Source organism: Cinclus cinclus, chromosome 11 (assembly GCF_963662255.1).
Source record: "Cinclus cinclus chromosome 11, bCinCin1.1, whole genome shotgun sequence".
NCBI classification, from domain to species: Eukaryota; Metazoa; Chordata; class Aves; order Passeriformes; family Cinclidae; genus Cinclus; species Cinclus cinclus.
The window spans coordinates 6,471,246-6,488,585 of NC_085056.1; the positions used below are offsets into that span (position 1 = coordinate 6,471,246).

At 60.1% G+C, this 17,340-nt stretch overlaps 2 protein-coding genes across 2 annotated transcripts; both read left to right on the plus strand.

Annotated features, from left to right (window-relative positions):
• Positions 1 to 5,790: 5,790 nt before the first annotated feature.
• Positions 5,791 to 10,316, plus strand: CCDC102A (coiled-coil domain containing 102A). The gene is made up of 8 exons (XM_062500229.1): positions 5,791 to 6,318; positions 7,432 to 7,634; positions 7,750 to 7,858; positions 8,102 to 8,218; positions 8,305 to 8,514; positions 8,769 to 8,939; positions 9,064 to 9,167; positions 10,190 to 10,316. The coding sequence occupies exons 1-8, from the start codon at positions 5,791 to 5,793 to the stop codon at positions 10,314 to 10,316; spliced, it is 1,569 nt and encodes a 522-aa protein (XP_062356213.1).
• A 2,347-nt stretch (positions 10,317 to 12,663) lies between these two features.
• DOK4 (docking protein 4) lies at positions 12,664 to 15,429 on the plus strand. Its single transcript, XM_062500092.1, has 8 exons — positions 12,664 to 12,729; positions 13,622 to 13,729; positions 13,946 to 14,060; positions 14,157 to 14,276; positions 14,366 to 14,555; positions 14,862 to 15,000; positions 15,088 to 15,211; positions 15,305 to 15,429. The coding sequence occupies exons 1-8, from the start codon at positions 12,664 to 12,666 to the stop codon at positions 15,427 to 15,429; spliced, it is 987 nt and encodes a 328-aa protein (XP_062356076.1).
• Positions 15,430 to 17,340: the final 1,911 nt, after the last annotated feature.

Here is a 17,340-nt window from a genome sequence, read left to right on the forward strand (position 1 = left end):
GGATGCTCCCATGGGATGCAGTTACCAGGCTCATCAACTCCCCAGCAGACAAGTCCCAAAGGCAGATCCCAAAATGGAGCCAAGGTCTTCTCCAAACCTTCCTTTTCCCAGGTGGATTTAGTGTCTTTCCTGGCTGTTTGTTTCCCCAAAATCTGGAGCTTTTTCTATAATTCCACATCTTTGCCCCTGGAGCCAAGGCTGGCTCTGAAGCCTGAAGGCACCGTGGTGCCTCTCCCGGGGAGAAAAGGATGGCACAACCCCTGCAGCAGTCTGGCCCTGGCCTCCTGCCAGGTAAGGGGCCCAGAAAGGTAAATGGCACCATTTCTCCTTGAGAATATTATAGGGGCCGGGCCCCCTCCTGCCCATGCTGCCAAGTGCTGGATGGAGCCAGCCCTGGCACCGTGGCACTGCGGGGGTGGAACTCTCCATCCCAACCCGTGCTCCCCGAGGGCCTCGGGGAGTGCTTCGATCCTGTTCCTGGTGCGGCAGGGTGGGAAAAGGGTGAGCCCTGGGCACCAGCAGTGCTACCCAACATCCAGCATGTCCCACCAGCCCCCAAAAATCTCAGCTCCCTGGGGACCACCCAGGGATGCTGTGTTCCAGCTGCCAGGAGGCAACCACCGAGTGATTGTTTTCCAAGCGCCACCGGATACCGGAACAAGGTGGATGTATGCAGGCATCGGCATCCAGAGTGACTCACAGCACAAACCCCGAAATCTAGAGATGGGGAGGAGGGCACGGAAAGTACTGGGATGTGCCTCTCCCACGGTGAGGCTCATGAGGGAAAGTCGGGCACTTGGCACCTCACCAAACCCGCAGGCCTCTCAGTGAATAGCTGAAGTCACCGCCGGAGCGGTGAGCCATGCACAGCTCATCCCCGCGCGGCGAGATGTGAGCCGGGGACACCGCGGGGCCCGGCGGGCTGCAGGGAGGGGGCACAGAGCCCCGGCGGGACCAGCCTTTGTCCGGGATGCCGGCGGCACTGACGGGAACGCGGCGGCGCTGGCTGCCCTTTGTGCATGAAACAAAGAACAGCCAGAGGCTTCCTTCGCTGTCCAGAAGCGGGAAGGAGCCAGAGAGGGAAATGTCACTCGGCAGAGATGGGTCGGTTGTTCTCGGTCCCCTGCCACCGGAGCAGAAACGGGCAGCGCCAGCTAATGTCACCTCCCTGGCGCACCCTGCAGGTACAAGCATGGGGGCGGTGGGGATCCTGATGTCACCACGGGCATTTTGCCATGCTGCGATGCTGGTCTGCATTCCAGCAGGCAGAGTGAGATGTCCAGCTCCAAAACCTCAGGCATCAGGAGAGGCGAAACTCCGGGAACATTTCCAGGTGAAGTCCGGTTTATGCAGATTCACCACGGGCTCAGGACCGACTCTCTGCCCCCAACTGCTGGATTTGTCCCCCTGCGATTTGTCCTGGTTATTTATTTATTTCCACAGGCTGTATTCCTTCAACTCGGAAGGTGTCTGGTCACCTCGAGGAGCTCTGCTTGGCGTCTGCCTTCCTCAGTGGGAGCGGGAGGAAAGCCGACTATCAGTTCACTTACTCACTTCCCATCCTCTCCTCCACCCAAACTCATCTGCCCGATGCCAAAACAAAGCCCTGCTCACCCATTTTCCTACCGCCCCAGGCCTGCAGGTGGCCTCCATCCCTGCACTGGATTTGGGGTGACAGGCGGGGCTTCTAGTGTGGTGCGTTAGTGGATGAAAACCCAAGGTCGGGGTGTTCTGGGGATGTCACAGCCTTACAGACACTCTTCCCAGCCTGCAGCCGTGCTGGCACCAAATGGATTCGGGGGATGTAGCCGGAGACCCCCCGCTTTTGACCGTGCCTTGTGAGATGCGCAGTAGCTGCTCCTCAGGGGGGCTCAGAGATCCCCTCCCATTTGTCAGGGGACATTTCGGCACCGCTCAGCGGCACCGCCGCGGTCCCGCGTCGCCACCGACCGTCTCTTCCCATGCATACTCGCGACCTGGGACCATTCCTGCGATCCTTGTGCCATCTAGTGGGACCTGCACCAACCACACGGCGGGGTGTCCGAGCGTCAGCGGGAGGCGGGACCCCGGCCAGAGCCGCCCGGCAGCGGAGGGGAGGGACATGGGCAATCAAAAAGCGCTTCTAAAGAGAAGCAGGGGTCAGTGCTGGTCGCTAACAGAGAGACCACGGGCAGGGGGGCAGCAGCGGTCCCCGGAAGACGCAGCACCCAGGGACCCCGAGCTGCAGCCCCCCCCAGTAGCAGCAGCAGCTCCCACCACCCAGAGATTAGGCTTTTAGCCCCAGTGCTGTGCCCAGAGTGCCAGGGTGCTCAGACTGTCTGGGATGCACGCTGTGCCCGCGGTGCAAGCTGTGCCTGCCATCCTTGCTGTGTCTGCAGCCTGTGCTGTGCCCAACCTGGGATGTATGGTGTGCCAAGGATTCCTGGAGTGCTGATCTCCACTCTGGTCATCAGTGAAAGGACACAGAAGAGGGAATGAAGTTGCTTCAGGGGAAGTTTGGTTTAGACATTAGGAAAAGGCTTTTCATTGAGAAACCGGTCGCATACAGGGGACAGGCTTCCCAGAGAAGAGGTCATGGCATTTGGCCTGTCAGAGTCTGGACAATGTTCTTAGTTATGTGGTTTACTTCCAGGTTGTCCTCCAAGGAGCAGGGAGTTGGACTCGATGTTTCTTATGCATCCTTTCGAACTCAAGATAGTCTGATTCTGTGATACCACAGTTTGACGCTATTGTCAGGATGAAGCCAGCATACTCCAGGACACACGCCCAGACACCACATCACAGCTCTCCAGCAATGCCAGCTGGCCTGAGGAAAAAAAGGGTCTTTTTTACCCAAAATGGTTAGATTTGCCCCCAAAGGCTTCATCTTGTGCTTCATCCTGGCTGACGGGTCCAAGCAGGGATGTGGCCATGTGCAGAAGTGTGGGGAGCAGGGATGGCTCTGCCACAGCAGTTCTCAGAGTGCCACGCTGTGTTTGCCCAGTGCCTGCAGCCACTCGTGCAGTATTTCTAGGTCTCAGTTCATGACGTAGGGCAAGCATCTGCTTCAGTCTGACCTATCCCAAATGGGGGCTCCTTGGGAACAGATTTAGGGGGGTCTGCTGGCCACGGCCAGGCTGGAAGCCCAAAACTAGAGGAGAAGGACGCGAGGACAATGATGCTTGGACCACAAAAATGGATCACTGGCCACATCTTTAGATCCAAAACCAAGGAAGTTTGATTTTCGCAACGATAAACCCCACAAATCCCAGGATGCTGCAATGCATCCTCGAGCCTGCTGGTGTCACCAAGACACGTGCGTCCAAGCAAACAGTAAAGACACACTTGGAAAAACTTTGCTGGTTTTAGAGCTGGGAGCGGGTTAAAGCCGCAACCACGCACCCGCAGCTCCGGCCAAACCGCCTGCAAAATCGCTTCACCGGCTGCAAGAGACGGCGCCGGTTCCCCTGGCACAAGGCGCTGGGATAGGGGCGTAGGAGAGCAAAGCATCCCTCGCCTCCAACTTTTTGGAATTGTTTCCAGCAGAAAAAAAAAATCCGATCTTGGAAAGAACACGCACGAGCTTTGCAGCTTTGCTTTAATTTGATTTGGTTTTCCCTGCTTCGCTCGATCTTGGGGGGAAAAAAAAGGTACTGGCGTCCCACGGCATCGATTCCACGGGCCGAGGAACACAAATCCTCCTCTTGGCCGCTAGTATTGCCCATTTTTTTTGTCTGAAAGGCATCCAGCAAAGGGAAAGAAACGGGCAAAATGGTGGTTTGGGGTTTTGCCGCTGGGCCAGGAGGAAGCCAGCACGGGGATGTGTGGGGATGCAGATGCTGCGTGACCACCGCTCACCCAGGGGGCCCTGTGTCCCCGCCGCGTCCCCAGCCAGGCACCCACGCCGTGGGACAGACACGTGTGTGCAGCCCAGCAGCAGCCACGGGAAGGTCCCCAGCCGTGCACACGCGTGTCCGAGCCGCCGGGCCCGGCCTGTGTGAGCAGGGCCGCCTGCAGCCCCCGAGCAGCGGAACCCCACGCGTGCGGCCCCCCCGCCCGTGCCACGGGGCAGGACACGCAGCGCGGCCCGGGACCGGCCCCCGGGCGCGGGCGGGGGGCGGGAGGAGCGGCGGGGAGAGGAGGAGGAGGAGGGGGAGGAGGAGGAGGAGGAGGAGGAGGAGGAGGAGGAGGAGACTCGGCCGCAGCGCCCCGGCCCGCGCGGGCCGCCCGCACCGCCGCCACCGCCGGGTGAGCAACCGGACCGGGCCGGACCGGGCCGGACCGGGCCGGAGGGAGGGCGGGCGGCGGCACCGGCCGCACCGGGAAACTTGCGAGAAACTTTGGCGGGGGAGGGGAGGGGCCGGGCCGGGCCGGGTCGCGGCGGGGCGGGCGGGGCCGTGGCGAACCGGGCGGGGCCGGACCGAGCGGTACCTCCCGGCCGGACCGGGTGGAATTCCGCCGCAGCGGAGGAATGCGGAGCTCCCGCCGCCCGGGCCGCGGTGGGTGAGTGGCAGAGCCCGGCGCCACTGCGGAGCGCGGGGGGCGAGCGGGGCCGGCCCCGCCGGGAGCCCGCGGGGAGGGGCCGCGATCCGCGCGTGTAGGCGACCCACGCGTGCTTCCCGCGGGTGTCCCGTGGATGTTCGTGCTCCACACGTGCTCCCCGTGGATGTTCCAGGGGTGCCCCGCGTCCACGCGTGATCCCCACGGGCGCTGCATTGTTGCCGGTTCTCTGCATGTATTCCCGTGGGTTTTGCGTGGGTGTCCGTGCACCGTCTGTGCTCCCGTGGGCGCTGCTTGTGCCGGCTCCTGCCAATGCCTGGGATTCCTCCAGGAGCTGCCCAGAGAGCACGAGCCTGGGCTTGCCGCTGAGTTTTAGCAAAACTGCACCATTTCAGCAAATATCACCAGAAAATTAGTTCTTTCCCCCATGCAAATCTCAGAACTGCCATCGGCCTCTGCTCCCGCTGCTCCAGCACTGGCTCTCCCAGCCTAGCCGGATTTGGCAGCAGGTCTGGGCTGCACCGTCCCAAAAACCTGCCGGGTCTGCGGGCAGCCACGGCTGGACCCTGTACTTATCCCATTAGGACGCATAGCAGCTTCCCATTGAGGTTTCCTGGGGCGGTTTGCCTGCCTGGCCGCACCGGGATGTGAGATCCAGGACGGGATGTGAGGTCCTTGCCGGGATGGAGACGCTCGGACCCTTTGTTGCGGCATCATCGGAGAGCACGTCCAGCTGCCTCGACACGCGTCCTGCTGCCACGCCACACCAATCCAGCAGCTCCGGTTCTCCTTCCGGAGCTGTTCCTGCTTTGCTGGCGCCAGATCCGGGCTGTAACCCTCCCTGGAGCTGCTGGGGTGCAGCTGAGTACCCCAGCTCCAGCACCAGAGATGGTCTTGGAGGCTCACGGATGATGTCATCAGATGATCTCATGCGGATGACATCATGCGAATAGCATGTAGATGTCTTCCCTTGTTGTGGTGCGCTGGCAGAGGTGCCTGCAGAGCCAAGCTGAGAGCAGATGCCCATTGAGGACCTCACTGGTGTCTTCATTGGGGTTCTGGCTGGAGCCATCACTTGGCTGCCTGCTGGGGACCTGGCTGGGGACATTGCGCCAGAGTCCTCACCGAGGACCTGGCTAGGGTCCATCCCAGGGATCTTGTCACTCAGTGTGCCGCTCCCCAAAACCATGGACCGTGCCCCTGCCGCCCCTTCCCTCCAGCCACCTACCGCAGTCCCCACCTGACCCCTCCTGTCTCCTGCAGGTCCCTGGGTGCAGGACGGTGAGGGCCATGCCCTAGGGGAGCCCCACCATGAGCCAAAGCGGGGCCTCCTCGCGCCTGGCCGGCTCCCCGCCGCTGCCGGGGGGCTCGCTCCTGGCCCTGCTGGCCCCCGAGCCCTCCCCGTCCCCCCCCAGCGGGACACCCTCGCCCGGGCCCCCGCCGGCGTTGCTGGAAGGGGACTGGGAAGGGCGGGAGGAGCTGCGGCTGCGGGAGCTGGAGGAGGCGCGGGCGCGGGCGGCGCAGATGGAGAAGACGATGCGGTGGTGGTCGGACTGCACGGCCAACTGGCGTGAGAAGTGGAGCAAGGTGCGAGCCGAGCGCAACCGGGCTCGGGAAGAGGTGCGGCAGCTGCGGCACCGGCTGGAGGCCCTCACCAAGGAGCTGGCCAGCCTGCGCCGAGACCGCGACCGCGACCGGCCTGACGAGCGCCCGCCGCCACCACGGCCGCCGCCACAAGCCAGCGCCGGCAGCCCACCCGCGGATGGAACAGAGGGGGACGCCGGCCCTGAGCAAGAGCCTGTGCGGGATGTGGGCACTGAGGTGCCCCAAAAAGCCAAGGTGGGGGTGTGGGGCTGGCAGGGGAAGAGAGATGCTCCTCATCCTTGTCTGCCTGCTACCCATGTGCATCCCCCAAACCACCGCTGCCTGTCCTGTAAAGATGGGCAGTGTAGGGGGACTACTTTTGGGGCAGGACTGGGAGGGCCAGACCCTTCTCAGAGCAGTACAGGGTGGTGAGACCCCTCTTGGATTAGTATGGGGGGTGTCAGATTACTCCAAGGAGGATTTTGGGATCTGACCCCTCTTGGAGCAGCATAGGATGGGCAGACCCTCTTGGATAAATACAGGGGAATCAGATCCCTCTTGGAACACCATTGGGGGGCTCAGACTCTTCAGAGCAGTGTCATGAAGAGATCCAGAGCCATCATAGCCCCATGCAGTTAGGTCACCATGGCACTGACATCAGTCCCTTTCCTGGGGCTTTCCCTTCGGAGGCACTAGGCAAAAATCGCTCTGCCAGTACAGGGGATGGTGGCATTGTCAGTGCTGGTGGCATCTCCCAGCCATGGCTTGACCTGTCAGGGTGTCCATAGCAGCTTCTGGCAGGGGTTTCTACTGAAGGAAGTAGGAGGAAGGAGGAGACACCAGAGCCACCTCTGGGATGCTCCCAGCTGCTCCAGCCATCTCTCCTCTGCTGCTGTTTGCTCTGTCAGAGCACAGAAGTCTCTGCTTGGGGTGCCATGCTGTGACAGTTCAGTCCACTTGACAGCACAGCTGCCAGGTGACAAATCTGAGACTAATGTGAGCATCCCCCATGGGCTCTACACTTGGTCCCAGGGACATCCTGTCCCCCAGAAACCCCTGCAGCTCATTTACTGTGTGCTCAGAGCACCTGGTAGAAGGTCACCCGTGTGGCAGTCCTGAGTGACATCAGTGTCATAGATTGGTTTTTAATTTTTTGATACTAATTTCCAGCATGTCAGAGAGCTGGCAGCAGAGGGTGGTGATGTGTGGGAGCTCCCCTGGGAGGGCAAGTCCTTCTTCATCAGCCTTAGGGGATCCCTGGGGAATGGAGGGAGAGATGCTCTTGGTTTGGGGTGAGGGCTGGGTGCTGTAGTGGCTGGGAAACCCTCTCACCCTGTCCCTTGTGCTGGGCCACCCACGGCGCCACAGGAGCTGGAGCTGATGGAAAACATCTTGACAAGCAAGCAGGAGGAGAGCTGGGAGCAGAGGGGCCCCCGCGCCTCCTTCAGCCGCCAGGAACGAAGCCGCCTGCTCTGGGAGGATGTCAGCGTCGTGGAGGAGGATGCCACAAAAGTCACTGCCCTGAAGCTGAGGCTGGATGAGTCCCAAAAAGTGCTGCTCAAGGAGCGGGAGTGAGTGCTTGGTGCATCATCCTTGCAGGGTGCCAGCTGATCCCAGCCTGGTCTCCACTGCAACGGCATGTCCCATGGGGTCCTGCAGTGTGTCACTATCATGAGTTCTCCCCAGGGACAAGCTGGCACTCAGCAAGAACATCGAGAAGCTGGAGGGTGAGCTGAGCCAGTGGAAGATCAAGTACGAGGAGCTCAACAAGAACAAGCAGGAGGTGATGAAGCAGGTGAGTGAGGTGCCTGGGGAGCAGAGCTGCCACAGGGGGTGGCCTGTTCCTCAGAATGTGGCACCTCCTGATGGACATGGTGGCCCACAGCCACTTCCCCAGTGCCAGGTTGCTTGTTAAGGGTCTTTGTTAGTGCTATTGACACAGTAAGTCCATCTGTAGAGGCTGAGTGGATAGGTGTGGGCAGGGCTCAAGTGGAAGGTGGGTGTTCACAGCCCCATTTGGTGCCATGTCCCCCCTCAGCTCAACATCCTGAAGGAGATTCATCAGGACGAGCTGGGGCGCATCTCCGAGGACCTGGAGGATGAGCTGGGTGCTCGCTCCAGCATGGACAAGAAACTGGCTGAACTGCGTGCAGAGGTGAGGCCAAAACCCCAACGTGGGGGGCAAAGGGAGCGGCAAGGGGGGTCCTGCTGCCCCCCAGTCACACCATGCCCCTGTCCCAGATGGAGAGGCTGCAGGCAGAGAACGCAGCTGAGTGGGGCCGGCGGGAGCGGCTGGAGACAGAGAAGCTCAACCTGGAGCGGGAGAACAAGAAGCTGCGAGCACAGATCGAGGACTTGGAGGAGGTGCTGGCTCGCAAGCGGCGCCAGACGGCCAGTGCCCTGGATACTGACCTCAAAACCATCCAGGCTGAGCTCTTCGAGAAGAACAAGGTGCCATCGGGGTGGTGCTGTCCCCCACCACCGCATCCTTGGGTGACTCTGTTGTGGGGTTCAGCCTCCCCAAGGACTCTGTCAAGCCCAAATTTTGCTACCAACCTTCAAGGGATGGTGGTGACCCCATCCTTGCTCCATCAGCTCCTGGTATTGGGGGGGGCAATGGGAGATGTCCCTGGGGAAGGAGGAGGGGGCACCCAGTAGTGGGGGTGGCTGTGCCATACTCAGCCCCCTCCCCATGCCCTCCACAGGAGCTGGCCGACCTGAAGCACATCCACACCAAGCTGAAGAAGCAGTACCAGGAGAAGATGGCCGAGCTGGCCCATGCCAATCGCCGGGTGGAGCAGCATGAGGGAGAGGTGAAGAAGCTGCGCCTGAGGGTGGAGGAGCTGAAGAAGGAGCTGGCCCAAGCTGAGGATGAGGTGGGAAAGCTCATGCTGGTGGACAGGGTGAGGGAGCTGTTCTGCTGCCTACACAGCTGCCAACAGCACCATCCCATCCCATCCCATCCCATCTCATCCCATCCCATCCCATCCCATCCCACAGCTGGATGAGGCCCACAACCAGACACGGAAGCTGCAGCGGTCACTGGACGAGCAGACGGAGCAGAGCGAGAGCTTCCAGGTGCAGCTGGAGCATCTTCAGTCACGGTGAGCAGGGTCTGGGTGAGCCACGTAGGGACCAGCAAGGATGGGATGATGTTCTCCTTGCCACCATCCCTCAGACAGTGTCTGCCTGGTTGAACCCTGGGCTAAGCATGGCCAAAGTGTCTCCAAAATCCTTGGAAGGGGCACAGCCATCCTCTGAGCAGTCTTCACCCCACTTTGAGCTGGGTGGCATTCACCTCCCAGTTAAACCCAGCCCAATTTTATGCTACTTATGGTTGCACACACTAGTATCCATGACCAGTTTGGGGAGGTGGGAGCTGAGTTTTCTTGCCATTAAAACTTTTCCCAGCCCTGCTTTGGCTCTCCAGCAATAAAGAGCTGAAATGGCTGTAGGATCAATGCTGTGGCTCCAGGAGGCTCTGGGGGGGGGGATGTTTATAATCATCCTTTATTTTATTGGGACATCTGCATTAAATCATGGAAGCGTAATGGAGAATTCATCCTCCCACCTCGCCCCCCCCCCTCCTCCCCCCCAGACTCCCTGTGTGCTTAGCCCTAAATAATTCATGCTTTCCAGTAAAATGTAGTGGACTGGTTGGATCTCACTGGATCCTGGGCCTTTGGATTTCAAATTTGATTCATAAATTTTCCTTGATGAATTTTCATGCAAGGGCAAGAAAAGTAAAGAGCTAAAACCACCTCAGGTTCCTGCGGTGGAAATGGGGACTCCTGGCTTTTTTGGGCATTCCTCAGTTTAGGGGGACGACGCCTCCCTTCTCTGCAGTTCTGGCTGGGTCTGTGCTGCCCAGCACAGTGATGTCCAGCCAGGGAGGGGTTTAGCTTGTGCCCCAGTTGTGCCGACCACCATCCACAGCTCCCCATCCCATGCTGGAGTGTTGGCCCCAGGCTGCGGGGACTCATCCTGTGCTCACAGCCTAGTGGGGGTGCAGGAAGGAATCTCTCTGGGGTGCAGTCATGCTGTAGGGGTGCGGGGGAACAGGTTTGGCTCCAGGGCCCCCCCAGGGCCGTGCTGCCAGCCCAACCCCAGCAGCTGTCCCTCACAGGCTGCGGCGGCAGCAGAGTGCCCCGCTTTTCGGCAAGATGCTCAGCGCCCGCTTCAGCCCCGACGACGCTGGGGATGGCACCAGTGACCCCGACGAGGATGAGGACCTGCAGATACAGGTGCCCTAGAGCCCAGGGCCAGTGCCACCACTGCAGGAGGTCCCACATCTGTCCTCTGCATTCAAGTGCATGTCACTACAGGGCTCAGCTGTGCGGTGACCCTTGTATAGATGGGGAAAATGAGGCACGGAGCGGTGGGGAGAAATTTGCCCAGGACTGCTCCAAAATCCACTGCCTCTTGGACAGCACTGGATGTCCCTTCGGCCAGTGGCATCTCCTGGAACACTGATGTGGCCACCAAAGCCAGCCTCACTGAGCAGCCCAGGAGGAGGAGGCGCAGGCAGAGAGAGGCACCGAGCCTGGCAGCCACGAACTGCCCACTTCTTTTTATATATATTATATATATGTATGTATTTGTATATGATTTTTTATTATAAATACAGAGCCCAGATGGGCCCAGGCTCTGGTGGTGGTGTGAACTGCTGGTCTGTCCCCACACAGGAATGAGGGTGGGGACGGGATACACTGGGGACAATTGACATTTCGTCACCAGCCATGCATGGGCCTTGATGTCACCCACTGGCATCCCTGTCCCCATGCCTGGAGACCAGCCAAATGCAGGGGTAAAGCCTGTTCCTGAGCCCGTGCAGAGAAAAGTGTTCACCCAGAGGTGCTTGCCCTGTGGAGGTGCAGAGGTGCTGACCCAGGGCTGCAGAGGTGCTCACCTGTGGCTGCTGATCACCCCAGCACAGCCCCATCAGCCCAGCCTCCCAGCACACAGCCTTGGGCGATCAGACACAACCTTATTAAAAATTAATATTTTGGTGAGCTAATCCCGTTGCTCTGCCTTTTAATTGATTGGCTAAAAGCACAGCTCTTTGCTGCTCATGGGGTTTTTTAATGTCCTTTTATTTCCAGCGATTATTCATATTTTTATGCCCCAACAAGAGAGGCTGCGGGGGTGGGGGGTGCCTGGGGGCAGTTTTAGTGAGAGGTTCGAGAGGTTAGAGAAACCAGTTCGGGGGGCACAGAGCGGGGATGAGGCGACACCTGAGCTGAGGGACAGACAGCAGGCTGCTGCCGCCGCCCGTCAGCCGCTGCGGGGTGTTCACTCTGAAGCCTGATGATGGAAACCTCTTTCCAGGGCGGCCGGTTGTGGCTCAGGTTGGGCAGCCCGGGGGTGGAGGGAGGGGACCGGGGCGGGGCCGGGCGGGGCCGAGCGGCTCCGGGGCTCGCAGGACGCGGAGGCTCCGGCGGGTCCGCTCGCACCGGGTAAGGCGGGGGGACCGACGGGGGAACGGGGACGGGCGGAGGGGGTGACACAGGACGGGGCTTGACCGAGGTTTGGGCTGCCAAGTGACCGGGGCAAATGGCCGGGGGTTGACGACGCCCGGAGGGAGACCTGAGAGTGATGGGTGATGAGGGATCGGGGTGCACCAGGTGTGGGGGTGCCGAGGTGACAGGTCGCCCTGTCAGGTGCCCTCCAGCATCTCTGAGCTCCCTTGGGGTGCTCATGTGCGTGGGGTGGGGTGATGGGGACTGGGGGGAATAATACTCCCCTCAGAGGAAGCGCTGCCCCCGGCCTCTCCCAAGACAGCGGGCGGTCCCCGAGGTGCTGTCTCAGTCGGATTCCCCTGGATGCTGGGCTTTGGGGACCAGGGTGTAGCTGGCATGGAGGAGCATCCCCGGGGATGGCCCTATTCGGTTTCCTGGGTTACTGCCTTCTACCTGGGATTTCTCTACCTGGGAAAAGAAGCTGGTCCCCACCTGGTCCCACCTCTCGGGGCTGGGGGAACCAGCAGGGACCAGGCTGAACGAGGCTGAGTTCATGAGTTCTCGAGGCTGAGAGGTTGGTTTACACCAGGGGTGCGAGGTTGGAAGCCGGGGGCCCTCTGGAACCCCACACCAGAGCTGGCCTGGCCGCTAAGCTGAACCCAGCCGGTGCCCTCCCACCGGGGCCATGGTGCCCAAGCGAGCAGCCTGGGAGGAAGGAGGGGGAGTGCGAGAGGTGATGGAGACCTGTGGGCGAGGTCAGGTGTGGGTGTCCCCTCGGACACATGCTGGAGCTGGCCGCAGGGGACTGACCACTTGTCTGTGGCACCCTGGCTCCACCGTGCTGGCAGGGGTTAACACCGGACTGTTCCACTCGGATGGTTCAGGCAGCGAAGGGAGGAGGAAGAGGAGGAGGGGAAGGAGGAGGAGGAGGACGACAGGGAGGAGGGGGAGGAGGACGAGGAAGATGTCACCCGTCGATCTGTCATTTCTCTTTTCCAGCCAGCATGGGGGACACTGCTAGCACCAAGCTGGGCCGGTGGTGAGACAAGAGGGGTACGGAGGAAGAGGATGGAGAGGGGGGGGCGAAGGTGAAGGCAGCCCCCCCCTCCCAAAATATCCCGTACCCTATCGAGCCATCGCCATGGCGACGAATTTTAACGACATCATCAAGCAGGGCTATGTGAGGATGAAGAGCAAGAAGCTGGGGGTGAGTGAGGATCTTGGGGAATGGGGAGATGTGGGGGGGGGGGGGGGGGGAACACCCATGCATTTGGGGTGCCGGTTTCCCAGTGAGGTGATGTGGACGGGTCCCTCTTGCCGAATCCTGTGCCCCTGCTTTAGGGTTGAATAAGCAGCCTTCTAGGGGCTGTGGGGGCAGAGGAGTGGGGGATGGCAGGGACAGGCCACTTGTTGGTACCCAAATCACCCAGCAGCCCCAGGAGTCCAGCTCCTGCACCGGCCGAATCCTGCACAGAGTAACACCCGTTCACCTGTCCCAGGTCACCCAGGGTTTGGGGAATGTCTGTGAGCTTTTACTTCCCCCCGTGCCTCAGTTTCCCTGCACACACGGTTTGACATCGGGGATGCCCCACACCGGGAGGGGTTGGAGCTGCTGGGTGCAAATTAGGGTGGTGTGGGAGTGCAGCACCCATAGGTGTGGGGTCAGGGGATTTGGTCGCCCATCTCCGTGGTTTGGAACCGTCAGCAACGAGCATGCTGGGTAATTTCATGCTAATTAGGGAGAACAAAGAGGGAGCGGGCTCGAGGCGGGGGGGACATGCCTGAGGACGGTGGCCCCACCACCTTCAGAGGCAGAGGATATAGGAGAGGGGACGGGGAAATGCCAGAACAGCAGTCCCCTTGGGAGCTTTGTCTGTGTTCGTGAATTAAGCTTTGTAATTAGCACTGGCTGGGGGGTGGGGGCAGATGATGGCAGCCCCGGCACATCCCTAACCCCAGCATCCCGTCCTGTCCCCAGGCCAGCAGGGTCAGCAGAACCAGGCACGGGTCCTGGGGATGGGGACAGGGGGACGTGGGGGTGTGGTGGGGCCAGGGACCCCCACCTGCACCAAGCAGCCGCCGCGCTCTCTGTCCGGCAGATCTACCGGCGGTGCTGGCTGGTCTTCCGCAAATCCTCCAGCAAAGGGCCCCAGCGCCTGGAGAAATACCCGGATGAGAAGTCGGCGTGCCTGCGGGGGTGCCCCAAGGTGAGGGGGTGCGCTGGAGGAGTGCTGGGGTGCTGCCCGCTGCCTGGGGACCCGTGCCAGGGCAGGTCCTTTCTTGCCTAAACTCGCTGAGTGGCTGTCAGCCCATGCGCTCCACAGGGGGATGCAGCTGGGTCTGGGAGCAGTGGGTGTCCGGGTCTGGGTGCAGCAGCTGGGCTCCGGGTTCAGCCCTCGGTGACCCCCCGAACTCCTGCACAGGTCACCGAGATCACCAATGTCAAGTGCATCACGCGGCTGCCCAAGGAGACCAAGAGACAGGCGGTGGCCATCATTTTTACCGACGACTCCGCCCGGACCTTCACCTGTGACTCAGGTACGGGGCACTGCCCAGGGAAGCCGGGCTGAGGGTGCTGGGTGGGGCACCCCGGCGTGGCCAGGGTCGCCCAGGGGCTGCCGTGGTGCCTTGCAGAGCTGGAGGCGGAGGAGTGGTACAAGACGCTGTCGGTGGAGTGCCTGGGCGCCCGCCTGAACGACATCAGCCTGGGGGAGCCCGACCTGCTGGCGCCCGGCGTGCAGTGCGAGCAGACGGGTGAGCGCGGCAGCGGGTGCTCGCCCGGGGCTCCGCCTTGCTGCACCCCCCGCAGATTATTTTATTTTCTATTTTTTTCCTCTCTCCAGACCGGTTCAACGTGTTCCTCCTCCCCTGCCCCAACCTGGACGTTTATGGCGAGTGCAAGCTGCAGATCACCCACGAAAACATCTACCTCTGGGACACGCACAACCCTCGGCTGAAGCTGGTCTCCTGGCCCCTCTGCTCCCTGCGCCGCTACGGCCGCGACGCCACCCGCTTCACCTTCGAGGCTGGACGGTGAGATGTCACCCTTGTCAGGACAGGGATCACAGCTCTGTGCCTTTGTCCAGCTGGGTGCTCCAGGCAGTAGTACTGCTGGCATCACTGCAGGGCATGCCCTGAGGGTGATGGCCATGGCCTGTACAGTGTGCCCATGACAGGAGGGGCTTGGAGCTGGTTCTGGTCCCGGCTCTACACCATGAAGGGGACATAGAAACAGCTCTAACTGTATGGGAAGCTGTACCATCTGCCATCTGGGGTGGGTGTTGTTTGCCATCCCCTGGCTTGAAGACCGTGGTGACATCCTGTGCCCTGTTCCCACAGGATGTGTGATGCAGGAGAAGGTCTCTACACCTTCCAGACACAGGAGGGTGAGCAGATCTACCAGCGCGTGCACAGTGCCACATTGGCCATCGCCGAGCAGCACAAGAGGGTCCTGCTGGAGATGGAGAAGAACGTCAGGGTGAGCTCCAGCCCATGCTGAGGGGGGACACAGCTGGGGAAGACTCTGGGGGCCCTGTGTCACCCTCCTCCCCACCATCCACTGCAGCTGCTGAACAAGGGCACTGAGCACTTCTCCTACCCCTGCACCCCCACGACCATGCTGCCCCGCAGCGCCTACTGGCACCACATCACCGGCTCCCAGAATATGGCCGAGTCCTCCAGCTATGCTGGTGAGTGTTCCCACCCCACCCCGAGGAGATGCTGCTCCTCCAGCCCCCAGAGCTTTCCCCACCAGGTGAGCCCACCCTCTGTTTCGTCCCCAGGGGAGGTGTATGCAGGCGCCCAGGCCAGCTCGGACACTGACCTCCTCAACAGGTTCATCTTGCTGAAGCCAAAGTCCTCCAAAAGTGACAAGCCTGAAAGCAGGGAGCCCACATCATCCCCATGAGCTGGTGTGGGGGGACTGTGGCAGGGGTCCCCTTTTTCTTCTCCAAGGGGTGGCAAGGATGCAGGCAGTCACCCCTCAGAACCTCCACGAGACCAAGCTGGGGCACCTCGGTGCCAAGACCTTAGGAAGCAGGCACTGGCTCACGTCCTGGTCTGGTATTAGTGGAGGCAATGGCTGGCTCAGCCTCAACTGACTTCAAATATATATTGAATATCTGTATTGTAAGAGATATTTCCTTCTCACATGAATGCAAATGTGGTGGCTGCTGAAGAGCCCTTGGCCAGATGCCCAGAGGTTTTTGACTCTTGGGGAATCCAACTGGGAGGTGAAGAGAGGTGGGGGGGGGTCAAGAAATTCAAGAGTTTTCTGCATGGCAGGAAGGCTGAAGCATCATTCTGACATGGCCATGGAGCAGCATCAGAGGATGCAGCTATGGCAGGCTGATGGTGCAGGGTCCCACCCCTCCATGAAGAACAGGGTGCTCCTGAGGACTCCCTGCCATCCCTGAGCTGATTTTTGCACTTCAAGCTATTTAAATGTTTGCTGTAGAATTGAGATGTCTCAGGAGAAACTGGTTTTCCTACCAGGGGGATTGGTTGTGGTGAGCGGCCGCATAGAGCCAAGCTCCTCGGCTTCTCCCGACCCAGTACCCCTCAGTCCTCCCACAGCTGTGTCCCCCTGCCATGCCCCTGGTTTATCTGCTGGTGGGCAACCATGGGACTGGTTTTGGCCAGTAGCATTTGTCTCTCAAGGGGCAGCTTTGTGGATATGAGAAGCCCCAGGGCAGAGAAACTCATGCTGATGGGGAGAGAGCCACATTCCTCTGTGCATTCCCATAGCCCTCACTTCCCCCTCACCCACTGGGGGTGGAACTGGGCTTTATGTGCTGAACTTAAAAGCAATTGATTTTTTCTAGTTCTCCTATTTATTGACCTCCTTTAGAAGGGCTATCTTTTTATTGCCGTGCAAACCTTGGTGTTTCTTTGGAGTCTTCTTTCTGTCTGGGTTGGATGCTTGGTGGTTTTATTTCTGCCCTTTAAAGCTCCAGGTCCATGTGTTGGGCACAGGGAGTGTCGTGATGTGGGACTCTGTGGTCTGTAAATACTGTGTTTCAGGGTGGTGTAGCTTGAGGCTGAGGGGACATGGGGACAGAGAAAGGCTGCTCCTCGCAGCATGGCATGGCACAGAGGGGTTCTGGATCCTCACACTGCCCAGCAGTGTGTCCTCCCTGGGGGAAGAGGTGGAACTTGCTCTCTTTTCCTGGCTACACACCTCATCTGGAAAAGATTTAATATTTGTTACCAAAAATGATTGGGTTTTCTGTTTTTTAAGGAGTTGCTCAATGAATAAACAACTCTTATCCACATCCACCCTTCCTGTTTGTCTGTTCCATCCAAGCGCGCTCGGGAAGCGCAAGTGGGAGTAGTGCCTGCCAGAGAAAAAAATGCTGATGGGGGGAGATTTCCTGAGGTTCCTGGCAGCACTCTTGGCTCAGGGCTTTGTTCTGCCTCCAGCCATGGCCAGAACATTTCAAGTGAAGCCCTAAAACCGCTGGAATAGGAAGAAGGGTGGAGCGAGTTGCCATTCTCCATCAAACAACCCTGAGTAGAACAGGATGCCAGCACCCCACTGTCACCCTCACCTCCAGCTGCCCTTGGCTCCAGGGATGTGACAGGCCAGTGGTGGCTCCAAGTCCTCAGGTGAAGGAGTTACAAGGCACACCATCTCCCAGCTCTCCCAGAGCTGTGCCAGGTAAGCTATCCATGCCATGACTGCCTGGCAGCACTGGTCTCAAGGTAAGACAGCCATGACAGCCAGCACAGTGATCACTCCAGGGAGAGGGATATGGGGAAACATGCTGCAGGCCAGCTCTGCCATGGCAAGGAAATGGAAGCAGCAGCCTGGCTGCAG

Excerpts from the sequence above, each read along its gene's own strand:
- CCDC102A (XM_062500229.1), top strand. The coding sequence starts at position 5,791 with ATGAGCCAAAGCGGGGCCTCCTCGCGCCTGGCCGGCTCCCCGCCGCTG. Across the intron at positions 6,319-7,431 it reads AGGTGCCCCAAAAAGCCAAG|GAGCTGGAGCTGATGGAAAA; the intron begins GTGGGGGTGTGG and ends ACGGCGCCACAG. Across the intron at positions 7,635-7,749 it reads GTGCTGCTCAAGGAGCGGGA|GGACAAGCTGGCACTCAGCA; the intron begins GTGAGTGCTTGG and ends AGTTCTCCCCAG.
- DOK4 (XM_062500092.1), top strand. The coding sequence starts at position 12,664 with ATGGCGACGAATTTTAACGACATCATCAAGCAGGGCTATGTGAGGATG. Across the intron at positions 14,277-14,365 it reads CGTGCAGTGCGAGCAGACGG|ACCGGTTCAACGTGTTCCTC; the intron begins GTGAGCGCGGCA and ends TCCTCTCTCCAG. Across the intron at positions 14,556-14,861 it reads TTCACCTTCGAGGCTGGACG|GATGTGTGATGCAGGAGAAG; the intron begins GTGAGATGTCAC and ends CTGTTCCCACAG.